Here is a 19,674-nt window from a genome sequence, read left to right on the forward strand (position 1 = left end):
AAAAAATAAAATGAAAATAAAACGTGTCATCCTGTCTCTGAATTTAAGTCCAACATTTCTTTCCTCAGAGTGAATGGTAATAACAGAGCAGACTTACTTCACAGAGCTATGGGCCCCTTCTCTTCCCTAACAAAACACACACACTGTAGTCTGCCTAGACTGCCCACAGTTCAGTTCGCCTCTGCAACAGCTAAGACTACACAATTGTTTTCTAACTTCCAGGAATAACATTTTCTCTCAGTGTAACCCCAAAATAACAATTATTTCCAAGTTTTTCGAAAGTGAGAGGGAGGTAAAAAAAAAAAAATGTTGATTTAGATAATTGCGTCTCGAGAGAAACACTGCACTGCCACACGCCTCCCTCTCTCACTGTGTTTGCCATTGCAGGGACAGAAATTATTTTTTATATAAGTTAATTAAGAGGAGTACAGGCAGTGATAAGAGCCTTCTAGTCAGCCTCTCTAGTACAGTAATTGCATTTTGCACCCTGGTATTTGAAGCTGGGGGTCATCGTGTATCAGAGGACCCACACACTGAGAAGATAAGACACCTAATTATGCTACAGGGCAAAGATGGCGCCAGGCCAATTGGCTAACAAATTACAGGAAGCGTATGTGTGTGAGTCTAAAACGTCTACTCCCTTATTGATTCTTTAATAACTTAACCTATATGCTTCCTAAGGTGGTAGCTTGGGAAATAAAAAATGGCTTTTCAGAGCAGTGTTTATTGTGTTTTACTACACAGAATCTGGGTAAAAAATTCATAAGAGGGAAATTGGATTTGAGAGGAATATTTCTGTCAGGAGGTGAGCCTGGTCTACACAGTAGTAGCAGTGTAGTGTTATAAGTAAGTGAGCTTTTATTTCAGCACAATAGTCATGCATGGAAAACCATTTGGAAAATTAGGCCCATAATGGAAATAAACATAGCTGTAAATCCCTAACTTTCCAGTCATGTGCGATATCTTTTTACTGGCAATATAAAACACATTTTATGGATGGCGAGGGAGGGAGCTTGGGAAGGAAACAAACCCATCACCGAGGCAGCCATGTTCATGCGAAAAGTAGCTTTCTCTTCAATTACCTTTCCCTGAGTGAATCCAATCTGACTGAAGTAGACAAAGGGAACAAGCTGCACATCTCCAGCCGTGTAAATGTTAATATTGGGAGTATTAAAGCAGAACACTCCTGGCTGGCATCGCCGTCACAGTCTTGCAGGTTTGAATCTGCGCCTGACCATTGTGATCGATCTCAGCCGGGTTTGATTACAGCACTGATTGGACTCAGCGGGATAATGGTGTTCTGTCCAATAAGATCGAAGGCAAATGAGTTTGCTGGTGTGAAAAAGCCAGGATGGATAATTCATATCCCATTAAAATATATATATCCCAATGCTGCATCATTTCCATCATATTTACCTACCACTATGATGAGAGAAGAGAAAGATGACTGAAGTTATAACCCAGCTAACACTTATACGGAGAGAGAACATTTATGTTGTGTTACCCGTAATGTTAGTTTTACCCTACTGATGATGTGTTGATTATGACTGAACGCCTCTGAAGTTATGACCCAGCTAACACTTATACGGAGAGAGAACGTTTTTGTTGTGTTACCCCGTAATGTTAGTTTTACCCTACTGATGATGTGTTGATTATGACTGAACGCCTCTGAAGTTATGACCCAGCTAACACTTATACGGAGAGAGAACGTTTTTGTTGTGTTACCCCGTAATGTTAGTTTTACCCTACTGATGATGTGTTGATTATGACTGAACGCCTCTGAAGTTATGACCCAGCTAACACTTATACGGAGAGAGAACGTTTTTGTTGTGTTACCCCGTAATGTTCCCCAGATGTTTGAGTGTCCAGTTTTCCTTTAGGTAGGAGAACATTCTGGGTACATTAGCAAAACACCTCCTGACGCATGGCTTTCGACCTTCGACTCTCCCGAGCCCGTACGGGAGTTGTAGCGATGAGACAAGATAGTAACTACTAACAATTGGATACCACGAAATTGGGGAGAAAAAGGGGGGAAAAAATCATTTTAAAAACTCCTGAGAACCTATGTAGAATGTTTAAGCATTAGAGTTAGGAGAACATTCACTAAATGCCAAACAGAATTGATCCAGAACGTGGTTGCCATGTTTTCAGAATTATCCAATATAAATGGTTCATGAGAACATTGCAAGTACATTCATGTGTCCAGTTTTCTGAGGGTTAGGAGAATATTTCATCAGCATCCCACCAAACTTGTCCAGAACATGGTTGCTATGTTCTCAAAATATAAGATATTCATATTTCAGACACATTAACGTGTCCAGTTTTCTGAGGGTTAGGAGAATATTCCATCAACATCCCATTAGACATTTAAAATGTTATTTATTTTGAGGGCGAACGTTCTCACAGAAGCGTTTACATTTTCGTCGTTTAACAGACGCTCTTGTCCAGAGGAAAATACAGTTAGTGATTACATACATCGTCTTATTTATTTACCAGGTCCCCCGTGGGAATCAAACCCACAACCCCGGCATTGCCAGCACCATGCTCTACCAAATGAGCTACACAGAACATGGTTGACAAATTCTCAGAATATAATAATGTTCTAGACACATCGGTCGTCACCTTCATCACAGCACCCCCGTAGTACTTTGGCCAAGTCAATCAATGGTCTTACGGGTGAATCATCTATTCACGGCTCTTTGTTTTTGTCGGCAAGGTTAGGGACACTCACAAACAATTATTTGAACGTGCATACATATTTGTTATTATTCCACATGTCCTCCTCTGTGATTTTAACTCACAACCTCTTGGTTCAATGATTCCAATCGTCTCGCCATTCCACCATGTACGTGTCACTTAATATGACTATTTTCTCATCGTTGATTTTATTTTACTTATTTCAGCCATTTCAGGGCTTTTTGTATAGTTGATTAATGTTGGTGGGGCATATAACCCTGTTTCAATGACACTCCTGAATCACTATCGTCAATAAAAATCGTTTTTCTTGAGTGTGCTTTTCACAGAGCTGTGATTTACATCACTACGATAAATAAAATATGAACTGATTAACCGACACAGACGTGGCAGTAGAAAGCCTGGAATGAGTTCAAATCCCAGGTGAGGAGGACATGCTGAATATTAAATGAACAGACATCATGTCATTATGAACGTGAAAGTGTGTCAAATATGTAAGTTGAAAACACTGTATGTTAAAGGCATTGTGTGTGAGTGTCTGTTACCGTGCCAACAGACAAAGAGCTGATTGTTCACCAATCAGGGCCTTAATATGTAAGTTGAAAACACTGTATGTTAAAGGCATTGAGTGTGAGTGTCTGTTACCGTGCCAACAGACAAAGAGCTGATTGTTCACCAATCAGGGCCTTAATATGTAAGTTGAAAACACTGTATGTTAAAGGGATTGTGTGTGAGTGTCTGTTACCGTGCCAACAGACAAAGAGCTGATTGTTCACCAATCAGGGCCTTAATAGCCTTGGCCACAGGAACAAGGGCTAACGTCTAATGAAACCATTTTTCTTTTTACATTTCTTTGGGTCCTGACAACTGAAACACAGAAATGTTCCTGCAACGTTCCCGTGAAAACGTGTCTAGAACATCCATATCTTATATTCTGAGAACATGGCAACCATGTTCTGGCTATGTTCTGTTTGACGTTAAGGGAATGGTCTCTTGGAAACAGTCCTTGCACATCACTGGAACATTCCTATGAAAAGGTTATAGGGTAACAACAAAATAAGACCCTTGAGGGAACGTTCTATAAGGTTGTGGAAACGCTTGTTGTTAGCTGGGAAGAAAGAGAGGCTTTTCTATTAATTAAATAAGAATTAAGGTAGGCCTTAGCTAGTGTCTCTGAGTGACCCTACCATTGGGACCAAAGTGTGGTTCAACAAGACAGCTGAGGCTGATCACTTGACCTTTATGTCAACGACACATGGGCTGATGTCACTGAGCTGCGGTGCTGATTTATAGGGCCTCGTGAGCCATCCTCTGGCCTAATAATAGATTAGAGCGTCTATCCAGTGTATTGTCACGATGAGCGATATGGTACTTTCCATTCAACAATTGATACGGTACCAGATTAATGTTTGTTTGGTGAGTACCAAGTTCCATACCAGTCTGTCTGCCTATTTCTAAAGAGAAAATGAACAAAAAATATAAAATATAAACGCAACATGCAACAACAATTTTACTGAGTTATAGCTCATATATTGTACATCAGTACAATTGAAATAAATTCATTAAGGCCTTAATCTATGGATTTCACATGACTGAGTAGGGGCGCAGCCAGGCCCAGCCAATTAGAATTTGTTTTTCTCCACAAAATACTAAATTCATTAAGGCCTTAATCTATGGATTTCACATGACTGAGTAGGGGCGCAACCCTGGATGGGCCTGGGAGGGCAACCAGGCCCAGCCAATTAGAATTTGTTTTTCCCCACAAAAGACAGAAATACTCCTCAGTTTCATCAGCTGTCCAGGTGGCTGGTCTCAGACGATTCCACAACTGAATAAGACAGATGTGGAGGTCCTGGACTGGCGTGATTACAGGTGGTCTGTGAGGCAAGTTGGACATACTGCCAAATTCTCTAAAATGACATTGGAGGCAGCTTATGGTCGAGACATTAACATTCAATTCTCTGGCATCAGCTCTGGTGGACATTCCTGCAGTCAGCATGCCAATTGCACGCCCCCTCAGAAAATCTGTGGCATTGTGTTGTGTGACAAAACCGCACATTTTATTGATATGCCACACCTGTCAGGTGGATGGATTATCTTGGCAAAGGAGAAATGCTTACTAACAGGGATGTAAAACAAATTATGTGCACATAATTTGAGAGAAAAAAGCTTTTTGTGCGTATGGAAAAATGTCTGGTATCTTTTATTTCAGCTCATCAAACCCACACTTTACATGTTCCGTTTATATTTTTGTTGAGTATATTTAGGAAATCTTAGTTCCAGACACCCTCCTGTGGCCATAAAAAAGCATTGCAGTATCTGCAAGAGTGGTCGGGTTCAAAGGTCAGAGTCATTGCGCATGCGTACAATGCGAAGAACATCATGGGTCACGTCTGACGTTGGATCAACTAGATACGTTGCTACATTTATAAACTAGCCATATATATATTTTTTTATCACAGACATGACACGTTAACTCTGCACTTTTCATATTTTGTACTGTTAGCTAGACATATTTGACTACATTGTTTAGCGTCACCTGAAAGAAAGAAATCATGACTGCCAACGAGGATCAAGAGGTAATACTAGCTACCAGAGCGCTTGCTAGCTAACAGAGCTAACAGCGCGCTAGCTAGCTAACAGGGCTAACAGAGCTGGCTAGCGGGTGATGTACGAAGGCTGAACTGTTAACAGTTTTCGACAAAAAAAAACAAAGTTAAATGAACGAAGTACTAGCATTACCGTAGTCAGTGGATGTTTGGGCTAGTTTGTCTAGTTAGCTAACTGAAGAACTAGGCTAGTTTTAGCCACACCACCACTTAGCCAACGATAGCTCTGAGTAGTGTGAGTCAGTGCACTGAATCTCCTTAGATAGCTAACGTATTTATATTGAACAAAAAAATATGAACCCAACATGAAAAGTGTTGATGTTTGATGTCTGATGTTTCATGAGCTGAAATAAAATGTCCCAGATATTTTCCATACGCACAAAAAGCTTATTTCTCTCAAATGTGCACAAATTTGTTTACATCCTTGTTAGTAAGCATTTCTCCTTTGATAAGATAATCCATCCACCTGACAGTTATCAATCAACAATTTGATTAAACAGCATGATCATTACACAGGTGCACCTTATGCTGGGGACAATAAAAGGCCACTCTAAAAGGTGCAGTTTTGTCACACAACACAACGCCACAGATGTCTCAAGTTTTGAGGGAGTGTGCAATTGGTATGCAGATTGCAGGAATGTCCACCAGTGCTGTTGCCAGATAATTGAATGTTAGTTTCTCTACCATGAACCGCCTCCTACATTGTTTTCGAGAATTTGGCAGTATGTCCAATCGGCCTCACAACCACAGACCACCTGTAACCACGCCAACCCAGAACTTCCACATCCGGCTTCTTCACCTGCGGGATCATCTGAGACCAGCCACCTGGACAGTTGATGAAACTGTAGGTTAGCACCGCCAAAGAATTACGGCAGAAACCGTCTCAGGGAAGCTCATCTGCGTGCTCGTCGTCCTCACCAGGGTCTTGACTTGACTGCAGATTGCCGTCGTAACCGACTTCTGTGGGCCAATGCTCATCTTCGATGGCTACTGGCACGCTGGAGAAGTGTGTTCTTCACGGACGAATCCCGCTTTCAACTGTACCGGGCAGATGGCGGACATGGCGTTGTGTGGGAGAGCGGTTTGCTCATGTCAACGTTGTGAACAGAGTGCCCCATGGTGGGGTTATGGTATGGGCAAGCATGAATGGCAATTTTAATGCACTGAGATACCGTGATGAGATCCTGAGTCCCATTGTCGTGCCATTTATCTGCCGCCATCACCTCATGATAATGCACAGCCTCATGTCGCAAGGATCTGTACACAACTGGAAGCTGAAAATGTCCCAGTTCTTTCTGGCCTACATACTCACTAGACATGTCACCCGTTGAGCATGTTTGGGATGCTCTGGATCAACGTGTACGACAGAGTGTTCCAGTTCCCGCCAATACCCAGCAACTTCGCACAGCCATTGAAGAGGAGTGGGACAACATTCCACAGGCCACAATCAACAGCCTGATCAACTATATGAGAAGGAGATGTCGCGCTGCATGAGGCACACCAGATACTGATGGGTTTTCTGATCCACCCCTCTACCTTTTTTAAAGGTATCTGTGACAAACAGATGCATACCTGTATTCCCAGTAATGTGAAATCCATAGATTAGGGCCTAATGAACTGCAACTCAGTAAAATCTTTGAAGTTGTTGCATTTTATGTTTTTGTTCTATATATTATCTAGCTACCTAGTCTTTTATCCAGCATCAATGAATAACCTTTCTCTTTCTCTCTCTCTCTTTCTCTGTCTCTCTCGCTCTGTCTCTCTGTCTTGCTCTCTCTCTCTCTCTCTCTCTCTCTGTCTTCTCTCTCTCCCTCACTTTGGTTACTGTTCCAGATGGAGTTAGAAGCCCTCCGTTCGATATACGAGGGGGACGAGTGCTTCAAGGAAGTCAGCCCGGTTTCATTTCAGTTTAGGGTGAGTAGCTTGTTGAATGGGATGTGGCGCAGAATTTGTAGAGGTGAGATTCTCAATTGGGAAAACATCTGTCCAAAGAGAGTTCATCTTTGTCATATAGTGGGAGGAAATGAAGCGTAGTGGTTAGAACAAGCAAGGAGGTGGGCAAAGCCATGCAGGAGATCCTGTTGTGACATCCTGTTGGTGCGTTGTAGCATATTTCCATTGGGGACCTCCTCCTCTGAAGTAGGCATGTGCACCAACTCGATTCGACCTTGCACTCCTTCTAAACGACACAATTTTAAATATATATTTGAACTTTGGCAAAGCCTCGAGTCTATAACACTTAGTGCACTGTGTTTGTAACAGTTTTGGGAACAGAAACATGTATTGAGATCAGATGTTTAATTGATGAGTGTGCAGAATGTCGGCCCAGTTTAACACAGTTCCATCCTCTCCAACTACGTCTCGACTGGACTTCCTCTCACTACCATATTTGGTGGTGAGAAAATGGTTCTAAAAGGATGCTTCAGTTTTATAGCCCCAGTGACATGTCTGGGTTACCCCTTCTGTCTGTGGTCCATCCTCTTCTCCTACGTGATCCGGAAACGGATAAGGTGTGGCCATATCTAGGAGATTGTCAGTTTGTTAATAGGCGGCAGGAGGAGTTTTATATAGTATTTATTTATCCTATGGCAGAGGATGCTCAGGAATATCTTACTGCTGATTCATTTAAATCAGCCACATCTCTTTTGAACCAGCTGTTGTTGGGTGAAAAAAAGCATTCACAGATTTAAAAATGATAAACTACTTTAAAAATATATACTTTTAGCCTCCCGGGTGGTGAAGGGCGCTGTAATGTAGCGCCAGCTGTGCCATCAAAGACTCTGGGTTCGCGCCCAGGCTCTGTCGTAACCGGCCGCGACCGGGAGGTCCGTGGGGCACAATTGGCCTAGCGTCGTCCGGGTTAGGAAGGGCTTGGCCGGTAGGGATGTCCTTGTCTCATCGCGCACCAGCGACTCCTGTGTACATAAAGATATATGAATGAGTGATGGTACAGAACGGCATAGCTAAGATGCAGTAGATGGTATAGAGTACAGTATATACATATGAGATGAGTAATGTAGGATATGTAAACATTATATAAAGTGTCTAGTGATACATTTTTCATCAATTTCCATTATTAAAGTGGCTGGAGTTGAGTCAGTGTGTTGGCAGCAGCCACTCAATGTTAGTGGTGGCTGTTTAACAGTCTGATGGCCTTGAGATAGAAGCTGTTTTTCAGTCTCTCGGTCCCTGCTTTGATGCACCTGTGCTGACCTCGCCTTCTGGATGATAGCGGGGTGAACAGGCAGTGGCTCAGGGTGGTTGTTGTCTCCCAAACCTCTTAGGCTCACCTGATTCGGTTGGTTTACTAATCATCTGGGTAGTCAGGAAGAGGTTTGGGGAACACTGTTCGACGTGAATGAACATTGTCTAACATCCCGAACCACTTCCCTTTCCAGATAGGAGAACACGATGACTCCAAAGCGTTCATTCTGGATATTTCATGGCCTGAGATGTATCCTGAAACGGCACCTGAAATTTCACTCGATGGCTTTTTCAACAAAAAAATGTAAGTCACCGTTGACACTGTACGATACTTATTGTGGTTAGCCTAATTTATGTTACGACCATGTGCCTAAGTTTGGGTCGTGATCCACCAATGCAATGCAGCGAGCCTGTAAAGATACAAAATCACTTAATGTATGAAGTTATCTTAACTAATTCCTGAGGTAATTACATTGAGTTGGTCCTGTCGTCTGTGGCTCTTTTGGTAGCGGATGGCACTTGCAATGTCAGGATAGTGTGTTTTCGATTCCCCCTGGGGCCACTCCTACGGAAAATGTGAGACTTGACTGTAAGTCGCTTTTGGGGGAAAACACCAGCTAAATGGCGTTTTATTCTAAAATGATTCTCTTATCAGATCTTCAGAGACCAAGCAGCTGATCATCTCTGGGTTGGAGGAGCAGGTGGAGGCCAACCTGGGCACTGCCATGATGTACACCCTGTTCGAGTGGGCCAAAGACAACCAGGAAGCTCTGATGGAGAACCACCAGGCCGCGGTCACTGCCGTGGTCAGTGTGTTACACAACCACACACACACACAACCACACAAACAACCACACACACACACAACCACACAAACAACCACACAAACAACCACACACACAACCACAGAAATATAATGTCTTGGAAAGGACTTTCCTTTCAAGTCGGTTTAGTATTTATATACACATTGTGCTCATTAACCAGAGGTCACCTGATTCCCCCCCAGACACTGACATCCAACAGCGACCTCAACGCCCCAGCCAAGAAGAAAGAGAAGAAGGAACAGCTGACCAAATCACAGAAGAGGAAGATCACATGTAGAACTGGTAAGGGACTGAAATGACTTGAGTATTTTATTTTTCCATCACAAATGACCTTTTTTTTTTTTTTTAGACAAGGCTATTGATATTGAAACGGTGCTATTCACACTATACTGTTTCAACAGATAACAAGGGGGAGCTCCCCAGAGGCTGGGACTGGGTCGACGTCATCAAGGTATATTCGTTCACGGCAGTTGATTTTGTGCCAATTATTTTTGTTGTCCTGTCTGATTTTTCATTTTATTTCATAAGACACCCTTGCTATTGATAGCACCCGTGTTGCCGCTTGCACCCGTGTTGCCGCTTGCACCCTTGTTGCCGCTAGCACCCGTGTTGCCAATAGCACCCGTGTTGCCAATAGCACCCGTGTTGCCAATAATACCATTGCTGCCAATAACACCCTTGTTGCCAATAACACCCTTGCTGCCAATAACACCCTTGTTGCCAATTCCCATAACACCCTTGTTGCCAATAACACCCTTGTTGCCAATTCCCATAACACCCTTGTTGCCAATAACTCCATTGCTGCCAATAATACCCTTGTTGCCAATAACACCATTGCTGCCAATAACACCATTGCTGCCAATAACACCCTTGTTGCCAATAACACCCTTGCTGCCAATAACACCCTTGCTGCCAATAACACCCTTGTTGCCAATTCCCATAACACCCTTGTTGCCAATAACACCATTGCTGCCAATAACACCCTTGTTGCCAATTCCCATAACACCCTTGTTGCCAATAACACCCTTGTTGCCAATAACACCATTGTTGCCAATAGCACCATTGTTGCCAATAGCACCATTGTTGCCAATAGCACCCTTGTTGCCAATAGCACCCTTGTTGCCAATAGAACCATTGTTGCCAATAGCACCATTGTTCATCATTTTAATTTCTCTCCTTTCTTGCATCTTCAACTTGTTGAACATGACACTCCAGCATGTAAGTACAGTGGAAAAACTACAAATTTCCCAATATACATTAAAAAACATGTCCCATCTGAACTTACTGTGGTTTCTAAATGCTTTTCTCGTTTTTCAGTTGAGCAGAACAGGCGGTAAAGAGGAAGACTAGAATGCCGTGGAGGAGGTGGAGAGGTCTCTGGTACTGCTTTTACCAGGAAGTGAAGTCTCCCGACCTCACTCAGACCACCTGACCTGGCCGCTGCTCCGTAGACTCCTTCCAGTCTGCCCCAAGACACCACACCTAAGATGGCCGCTTTTTCGCTCCAAGGGAAGACGGGGTCCCTCTACACCTGAACAGAATCAATAGTTGTCAAAGCTGTCGTGTTGAGAGGGCGTCACACATACAGGTGGTTTAGTGTCATATCGGAAGGAGTTTAAAATGTGGCTTTTTTATTTTTATGAACTGTTTTCATTTGCTTGGAGGAGACCCCAAATGTGTGACTAATTTTGGTTTTAACGGTGGTGATGACGGTGGATTGCGAGTTGTGAGCTGCATTGAAACAACGAAAGCTTGTACGGGTGTGTGCTAGTATTTGTGCCGTCGGGAATAGGTCGAGGTGAGAGAATGGTGAAGGGGTGGCAGTGTCATCTGTTTTCACTAGTACTGTATGCTTGTCAAAGTGGAAGGATCTGGACCTCTTGTTACCATGAGCCAGACTTCCATGTACTGTCATCACTGCCAGGGAATTGAAAATCTGTCCACTTTGAGACCGGTTCAGTTGCTAGGCATCAGAGCTGTAAAACGTGCTTTACCAGGACTGTCAACGTATGGCTGTATGACTTTAGGATCCTCAGTGTATCTGATGTACAGTGGTGTGGAACATAAACTCAACATGTAATGAAGGACACGACTGAATATGTGATACTGTGTCCCTTTAATTTAGAGATGTGCTGGAGAAACTTTTTTTTTTTTTTTTAAATAAAAAAATATTATTATGATATTGTTCTTATATTTATTTTTAGCTTGTCCATGTTTCCCAACTAAAAATACACCCTGGCATAATGTAGTGTATTTTATGTGCTTGTGTCGTTTTGATAAAGGAAAAAAACACAGAGAAACGGCCTAATGTGAATACCAATTAGTTTATCCCCTTGCACCAGTTTTGTAGGGGTATGATATTTGGTTCCCATGGCGATGTATCTGAATAGTATCTAGAGTGTAGAAAACATAGTAAGGAAAAGGAGGCCCGCCTGAAGCTTATTTTTCTACGTCATTAAAGCTATGTCCGAAAATAAACTTTACTTTCGAATATCCCGACGCATTCTTTAACCGAGGTGTAAGTAAAGAACTGTTAACTCTGTCCGTCTATTATGCGTTTATACGCACCGGGTCAGTGCGTCGCAGTTGGCTTACTAGTAGTGGAACATGAACCATCACTCGAACTCCGCCCTGGACAACACTAGTTGCCAGAGGAGTTGTCACTTCTCCAAACACAGTGGGACAGATGAAACTGTCAGCGTTGAATTGTGATGGTGGATGGTGAGCCATTGAAGCTTCGAGCGGGATAATAAATGAATGCGCGATAGCCAATGAAGATGGGTGATTCTATCCTAGAATTAAGACAAATGTGGACTTCTAATAACGGAATTGTCCCCAAAAAGAAGACAAGGAGAGTAAGTCCCCAACTATTTCGTTATTCCTGTGTGCACTAATTTGCAATTATGGACACCTTGTAGCTTTCGTAAAAATGTGAACTAATTTTATAACATTTTTCTCACACCTTGTAGCTTTTATATTAAATTAACGTGACTTACTATAACTGAACATAAATGTGTAGCTCTTAATTAAGAGCTTCCTGTAATGTTAGGCTACAATTTTCCATTTTGTTCATAGGTGAAAGAAGTTGTAATATTTCCACAAATTTCCAATGGCTCTACCTCACTGCGTCGGGTGAGTTTAGGTGCCAGCTAGTCTCATAATATTCAGTACACCATGAGATTATCTGCTCTCTTATCACCCAATTTGAGGGTTCAATTGTTCTACCTAAGTCATTTACATTGATTTTATAACCGTCATTAGTATCAGTTCACCCAGTGTTCCTTTCTCATTGGTAATGCGTCATAGCATCAGGACAGCAAAAACAAGAGATCGACCATTCCCACATTCCAAAGACTCCAGGAGATGTTCTTTTCCGACTGTCGATCCGATCATGCGGTTCTAGCGAAAAAGATTAGGTCCAATAAGGTAAGGTAATTGATCCAGTTTGAGGGACACGTGTTTAAACAATGAGTGGGTCTAATTCTGAATGCTGATTTGTTAATACGGCATTTCAACCGTTGTCTATTCCACAAATTACCACCAGATAAATCTATGATGTTAAAATGCCTATTTATTCTGTTCCATCTGACTGAGCAATCCACCATCTCATCAGCTCAGCCAGGCAATTTATAAACTTGATCTCCACTATAAAAATAATCTAGACATTATCTCACATTTCTTTTAGACATTTAGTTTTCAATAGAGGTGATTTGTATAAACCTTGCTGTCTGTCTGTCTGACATTTGCAACATTGTTTCAATATTTAAATTCGATCTCCAGCTGTCCCATAGTAATGAACGTGTCGGGAGGGGACAGACAGGGCAGCGTTTCTCAGCCTGTCAATGTATAGTCCATCCATGTGTTGCTTACTGTAGTCTGTATTTATATTGTAGAGAGCAGACAGGAGTATTCCTTTGACCAAAGTCAGTGAGGAGTCAGAGTCCCAGATAACAGCTCACCTCAGAGTAAGTCGTCTGCACACCTCTGGACACCTTATGTTTTCATGTGTTCTATCTAATTATTCATGTTGTAAATCCACACATTCCTCTCAGTATCAATTTCTGCAGCGCCATGTAAAGTCGTATGGACAAAGCACACCGTCAGAGCAGAAAGGGGTGACTGTGCTGCATCTGCAGAACACATATTTATTCAAGGTGAGGAGGACCAAGCAACTCTTTGCTGATTCATCCTTCCTGATCTGATCATGGAAAAAAAACCTGATCCCATTCTTCATTTATTTTGGGCTTTTTTAATTTTTTAAATTTTTTAGGACAAAGCAGCTTTCAAAGCCTTACCAGATGGAGGACTTGATGACAGTGAGGATACTGCTCCTCAAAACCTGCTGCAGAGTTTGGTGGCACTGGAAGAAGAGGAAGAGGAAGAGGACCGTGTTTGTGTAAACCAGGATGTCACCACATGGGCTGAAAGTGTTCCCGAAATTGTCAAATGTCTATTGGCTGGATCTTCTAATGGTGTTGTCAAGACAACAGGAGGTGACCCTCATTCATTAGGTCTCACAGTTATAACAGATGACCTGGAACGTGCCAAGAAGAGGAGATTCATGATCTACATATGTGGTGGATATAAAGGTGAGCGTGCGAGCGTGAGCGTGCACGTGTGCTCGTCTCTGTATGTGTGTCAACCATAATCCCATCCCCCCCACACAGACACGGTGGCAGAGAGGAGTGCGTTGATGGAGACTGTGTTCCCTCGTCTGTACCTCTACTGCAAACAGAGGGGCTATGACTTCAGGATGGTGGACCTGCGCTGGGGCGTGGGAGACCCTGTGTCGGATAGACACGACACGGCAGAGCTGCACGTGGAGGCCCTCGCACAGTGTCAGGAAACACTGGGGACAAACTTCATAGTGAGATATCTCTCTAGTTTAATTTGTTTTTATTCAAATAATTTCTCTCTTCCTTTTTTATCTTTCTTTTCACTGATCTCTTATCCAACATATCGTCCCACACGTTTACGAACCTTCTGCCAGTCACTAGCTGAACTCCTGGATTCGCGAAGTTATTAATTAGTGTTTTATTTGATAGTTATTCCTTGGTCAGAAGTACGAGGTCCAGACCCTGCCCAGCACTATCTCCAGAGAGGTGTTTGAGGCCATCGTGAACGTGGTGGAGAGAGACAGACAGAAGATGTCCAAGAAAAAACACCCCAAGATGGACGACGTCATCAGTGATTCCAAGTCTAATATCGCCACAGGAAGTGACACGGGCAGCTTTTTTGTTCCAGAACAAAACAACAATCATGATTCAGGAGATCCAGCTCCGAATTCTGGGTTAATGAGCGATGAGATTTCCGTATCCCGTAATTCCCTCTCTGATGCAGATGAGACGCGGATAAGTCCTGCGGCGACGAGGTGTTGGGCAGACTTCGACCGGGATCTGATCCTACTCCAGACGTGGTACAGACTAGATGAGAACTGTGATCCTCCTGTGTACCGTCTACTCCCTGTGAGGTAAGATATACAATTACACTGTTGCTCTTATTGCTATGCCCGAGTTCTAAGTCTGAGAGATTGTCACAAGTTTGGCCATGACACATTGATGTCAACTTTTATTTGTATTTTGTAAAGCCCTTTTTTGCGGGTTTGTTGCATAGTATCCTACTTGTTTGTTTTATGGATTGTTGAACTGTTCATCACAAGGACCACTAGTATAGTTTCTTATTTGAAGCTTGTGTAACTTGCTAAACTAGTTACCAACGACCATTGGGAATCCAAACCCAACTGGCATATGAAATGCTTTGTTTGGTTTCCATGGCTCTTGCCCCTAGGCCATGTGTTGTTATGAAAGGGATTGTTTGAGGGTATTTAAAATTAGCCAGACAAACCGTAAGGGAATTGAACTCTCACAGTACAACGACCCTCCCTCTCAGCTTTTTTTCATTCCATTCACAAGTCTCTTAAATCACTTCACCATATTGGATTGTCGTTAGTTCTTCTTAGTCAATCATCTTGACATGACCTAGTTCCTGTATGTGTTGGTAGCACCCAACAGCCTGACTTCCTGAGTAGAGATGGCCAGCGCAGGAGGCAGGCGAGGAAGGCGTGGCAAGCTACATGCTTGCATCTGTGGGGGGTGCTACAGAGGAGTGGGACAGAGGCTCTGGGGGAGGAGGGGACATCGCACCTCCTCAGGACAGGTTTGTAAGGGGGTGTATGGGGGGGGGGGGGGGGAGTTATTATTGTCATCATTATTGTCCTTTCACCTTAGTGGTGGATCAGGTTATTTCCCTCTTACAGGGGAATCAGGTTATTTCCCTCTTACAGGAAGTGTACAGGGGGGGATCAGGTTATTTCCCTCTTACAGGAAGTGTACAGGAAGTAGTCTACATTGCGTTTAGCCATGTCGGTTTTGACACTTCGCTCCCCACCCAGTTCTAGACTGGGAGGTAGAGCAGGGCCTCCAGTCACTAGGAGCCAAGGCCCCTCCAGAGGAACACTGCCACTGCTATAAGAGGGTCATCCCTGACCTCCACTACAGCCTGAGGAACGAACACGCTGCCCACTACATCGACTTGCTGGAAGGTCGACCGCAGGTCAACCACACTCTGAATGCAGCACACCAGGGCTTCATGGATCGCGTTCACAAAAAGGTAAGGGTGTGTGTGTGTGTGTGTGTGTGTGTGTGTGTCTGTGTGTGTGTGTGTGTCTGTGTGTGTGTGTGTGTCTGTGTGTGTGTGTGTGTCTGTGTGTCTGTGTGTGTCTGTGTGTGTGTGTGTGTCTGTGTGTGTGTGTGTGTGTGTCTGTGTGTGTGTGTGTGAGCATAAAGGAGAGAGCATGATACAAAGTCCGAATGAAAGCATTCATTTTGTTCCATACTTTCACAGAGTAACACTTATGATAACGCTCATCGGTATCTACTTTGCAGTGGTGGTCGATGCCGTTTAAGATGAAGGAGGATTTTACTTGTTTTTATGAGCATTTCAATTGTTTTTACATATTTTTTATTTAACCTTTATTTAACCAGGTTTAAGCTGGCCAGTTGAGAACAAGATCTCATTTACAACTGCGACCTGGCCAAGATAAAGCAAATGCAGTGCGACACAAACAACAGAGTTACACATGAGATAAACAAACGTACAGTCAATAACACAATAGAAAAATCTATATACAGCGTGTGCAAATGAGGTAAGATAAGGGAGGTAAAGGCAATAAATAGGACATAGTGGTGAAATAATTACAATTTAGCAATTAAACACTGGAATGATAGAAGTACAGAATATGAATGTGCAAGTAGAGATACTGGGGTGCAAAGGAGCAAAACAAATAAATAACAATATGGGGATGAGGTAGTTGGGTGGGCTATTTACAGATGGGCTGTGTACAGGTGCAATGATCAGTAAGCTGCTCTGACAGCTGATGCTTAAAGTTAGTGAGGGAGATATAAGACTCCAGCTTCAGTGATTTTTGCAATTAGTTTCAGTCATTGGCAGCAGAAAACTGGAAGGAGAGGCGGCCAAAGGAGGAGTTGGCTTTGGGGATGACCAGTGAAATATACCTGCTGGAGTGTGTGCTATGGGTGGGTGCTGCTATGGTGACCAGTGATCTGAAATAAGGTGGGGCTTTACCTAGCAAAGACTTATAGATGACCTGGAGCCAGTTGTTTTGGCGACGAATATGAAGCGAGGGCCAGTCAACGAGAGCATACAGGTCGCAGTGGTGGGTAGTATATGGGGCTTTGGTGACTAAACGGATGGCACTGTGATAGTCTACATCCAATTTGCAGAGTAGAGCGTTGGAGGCTATTGTGTAAATGACATCGCCGAAGTCAAGGATCGGTAGGATAGTCAGTTTTACAAGGGTATGTTTGGCAGCATGAGTGAAGGGGGCTTTGTTGCAAAATAGGAAGCCGATTCTAGATTTAATTTTGGATTGGAGATGCTTAATGTGAGTCTGGAAGGAGAGTTTACAGTCTAAGCAGACAGCTAGGTATTTGTAGTTGTCCACATATTCTAAGTCAGAACCGTCCAGAGTAATGATGCTAGACGGGTGGGTGGGTGCGGGCAGCGATCGTTTGAAGAGCATGCATTTAGTTTTACTTGTATTTAAGAGCAGTTGGAGGCCACGGAAGGAGTGTTGTATGGCATTGAAGCTCGTTTGGAGGTTGGTGAACACAGTGTCCAAAGAAGGGCCAGAAGTATACAGAATGGTGTCATCTGTGTAGAGGTGGATCAGAGGCTCACCAACAGCAAGACCGACATCATTGATGTATACAGAGAAAAGAGTCGGCCCGAGAATTGAACCCTGTGGCACCCCATAGAGACTGCCAGAGGTCCGGACAACAGGCCCTCCGATTTGACACACTGAACTCTGTCAGAGAAGTAGTTGGTGAACCAGGCGAGGCAGTCATTTGAGAAACCAAGGCTGTTGAGTCTGCCAATAAGAATGTGGTGATTGACAGAGTCGAAAGCCTTGTCCAGGTCGATGAATACGGCTGCACAGTATTGTCTTTTATCGATGGCGGTTATGATGTCGTTTAGGACCTTGAGTGTGGCTGAGGTTGCATCCAGCCCATGACCCATGACCCATGCTCGGAAACCAGATTGCATAGTGGAGAAGGTACAGTTGGCCAGCCGTAGAAAAATGCTTATTGAAAATCTTGATTATCGTAGACAGTGTTTCCTAGCCTCAGTGCAGTGGGCAGCTGGGAGGAGGTGCTCTTATTCTCCATGGACTTTACAGTGTCCCAGAACTTTTTGGAGTTTGTGCTACAGGATGCAAAATTCTATTACGGCATATTGGATGATTTTCATTCATATTCCATTCACCCAGTTCAATGTAACATCATCAGGTTTAGGCTACTACATGATACTTGAATTTGTCCTATACCCATCCAATGATGGTTGCTACAACCTAGCCTACGAGTTAGTTTACAACATAGGTGCACAGCTCAGGTCGAGAGAAACATTTTAGTAATCAAGGAGGCCGACAGAGACACATTTAATACTGCCTTGCACACAGTTTCCTGCTTCTAGCTGATCTAGTGTGTAATCATTAGACCAACAGTTGCAAACAGGAGTTTATAGTTGGACAAATTCAGGTACGTTTATCCACCGTTTGCTTCTGTTTAAGATGCGTTTTTCAACATAATCGGCGAAATGAATACACCCCTGATTACATGCAAACACACTTCACTTTCATAGCAGCCACATACAATATACAGCAGCCACATACAATATACAGCAGCCACATACAATATACAGCAGCCACATACAATATACAGCAGCCACATACAATATACAGCAGCCACATACAATATACAGCAGCCACATACAATATACAGCAGCCACAAACAATATACAGCAGCCACATACAATATACAGTAGCCACATACAATATACAGCAGCCACATACAATATACAGCAGCCACATACAATATACAGCAGCCACATACAATATACAGCAGCCACATACAATATACAGCAGCCACATACAATATACAGCAGCCACAAACAATATACAGCAGCCACATATTTAATTGTATTCACTGAGGAAGATGGATCTCCCCATCCTCCTTCGAGGAGCCTCCACTGACACATTGCCCTTTCTTCCCTCATTAAGTTGCGCCACACCAACATCTATGAGCGTAACGTGGACTGGGGAAGGAATGGCCTGAACCCCAAACATAACCGATCCCAACAGTTCTACACAGAACACATCTCCTCTCACTTCCAGAGGACTGTCATCAACTCTCTGAACAAGTGAGAGAGAAATAAATAAATGCATAACACATGTCATAAAGTATATTGGAACTATATGACACGGTTACATGGTTATCTGTCATTATGTTGGCCCTCCGATATTATTGCGTAACACTCAACTGATGGCATAAATGTTGAGTTGGGCTGTCTCCCTACTCCAGAGTCATGAAGGGGAACAAAGCCAAAGGCTCCTTTGACATCAGACGGAGAGAAGCATCTAGAATGAGGATACAGGAGGAGATCCATCGCCATGTTAACCACGGACACACTCTGTAAGTCTCTGGTTTGGTGTTCCTCAATTTATAATGGTCACCTGCATGCTTCTAAGTTACCTGGTTTTAGATACTGTATGTTTGTGCCAACTCCTATGGTCCAATTGACATGCCAGATATGGCACCATACGAGCTGGCAAGAGAAGGCAAACGGATATCAAACCAGGCTAGCTTCAAAGTTGTTTTGATATCCTCATGACTAGTCTCTCTCCAGGGAAAATCACCATGTGTTGAGAGATGGCTTCCTGGGTGAGATGAGGAGGGCCGTGGAGGAAGGGTCTTCTCTCAGACCTATCCTCCTACTGGGTCCCCCTGGCTGGGGCAAGAGCACCACCATGGCCAGACTGGCACACC

General features: G+C 43.3%; 2 protein-coding genes across 2 annotated transcripts in view; both read left to right on the forward strand.

The window, feature by feature from the left end:
* Positions 1-5,020: 5,020 nt before the first annotated feature.
* On the forward strand, positions 5,021-11,511 carry rwdd (RWD domain containing 4). The gene is made up of 8 exons (XM_021578319.2): positions 5,021-5,273; positions 7,137-7,217; positions 8,702-8,811; positions 9,163-9,313; positions 9,514-9,613; positions 9,733-9,782; positions 10,547-10,549; positions 10,649-11,511. Exons 1-8 carry the CDS (start codon positions 5,250-5,252, stop codon positions 10,679-10,681), a joined length of 552 nt encoding a protein of 183 aa, XP_021433994.2. The 5' UTR covers positions 5,021-5,249; the 3' UTR covers positions 10,682-11,511.
* Positions 11,512-11,726: 215 nt separating this feature from the next.
* The window catches only part of LOC110500903, a 29,330-nt gene continuing 21,382 nt past the window's right edge, over positions 11,727-19,674 (forward strand). Inside the window, exons 1-13 of the mRNA XM_036958286.1 lie at positions 11,727-12,186; positions 12,407-12,463; positions 12,638-12,757; positions 13,225-13,296; positions 13,384-13,485; positions 13,602-13,920; positions 13,999-14,198; positions 14,377-14,801; positions 15,333-15,487; positions 15,723-15,940; positions 18,909-19,048; positions 19,210-19,320; positions 19,535-19,674. The exon at positions 19,535-19,674 is cut by the window's right edge and continues 22 nt beyond it. Coding sequence (XP_036814181.1) covers positions 12,103-12,186; positions 12,407-12,463; positions 12,638-12,757; positions 13,225-13,296; positions 13,384-13,485; positions 13,602-13,920; positions 13,999-14,198; positions 14,377-14,801; positions 15,333-15,487; positions 15,723-15,940; positions 18,909-19,048; positions 19,210-19,320; positions 19,535-19,674 — 2,143 coding nt within the window. The 5' untranslated portion in view covers positions 11,727-12,102. The remainder of the gene's footprint in view (positions 12,187-12,406; positions 12,464-12,637; positions 12,758-13,224; positions 13,297-13,383; positions 13,486-13,601; positions 13,921-13,998; positions 14,199-14,376; positions 14,802-15,332; positions 15,488-15,722; positions 15,941-18,908; positions 19,049-19,209; positions 19,321-19,534) is intronic.

This window comes from Oncorhynchus mykiss, chromosome 21 (assembly GCF_013265735.2).
Source record: "Oncorhynchus mykiss isolate Arlee chromosome 21, USDA_OmykA_1.1, whole genome shotgun sequence".
In the NCBI taxonomy this organism is placed as follows: Eukaryota; Metazoa; Chordata; class Actinopteri; order Salmoniformes; family Salmonidae; genus Oncorhynchus; species Oncorhynchus mykiss.

Excerpts from the sequence above, each read along its gene's own strand:
- rwdd (XM_021578319.2), top strand. The coding sequence starts at position 5,250 with ATGACTGCCAACGAGGATCAAGAG. Across the intron at positions 7,218-8,701 it reads CGGTTTCATTTCAGTTTAGG|ATAGGAGAACACGATGACTC; the intron begins GTGAGTAGCTTG and ends TTCCCTTTCCAG. Across the intron at positions 9,314-9,513 it reads AGGCCGCGGTCACTGCCGTG|ACACTGACATCCAACAGCGA; the intron begins GTCAGTGTGTTA and ends ATTCCCCCCCAG.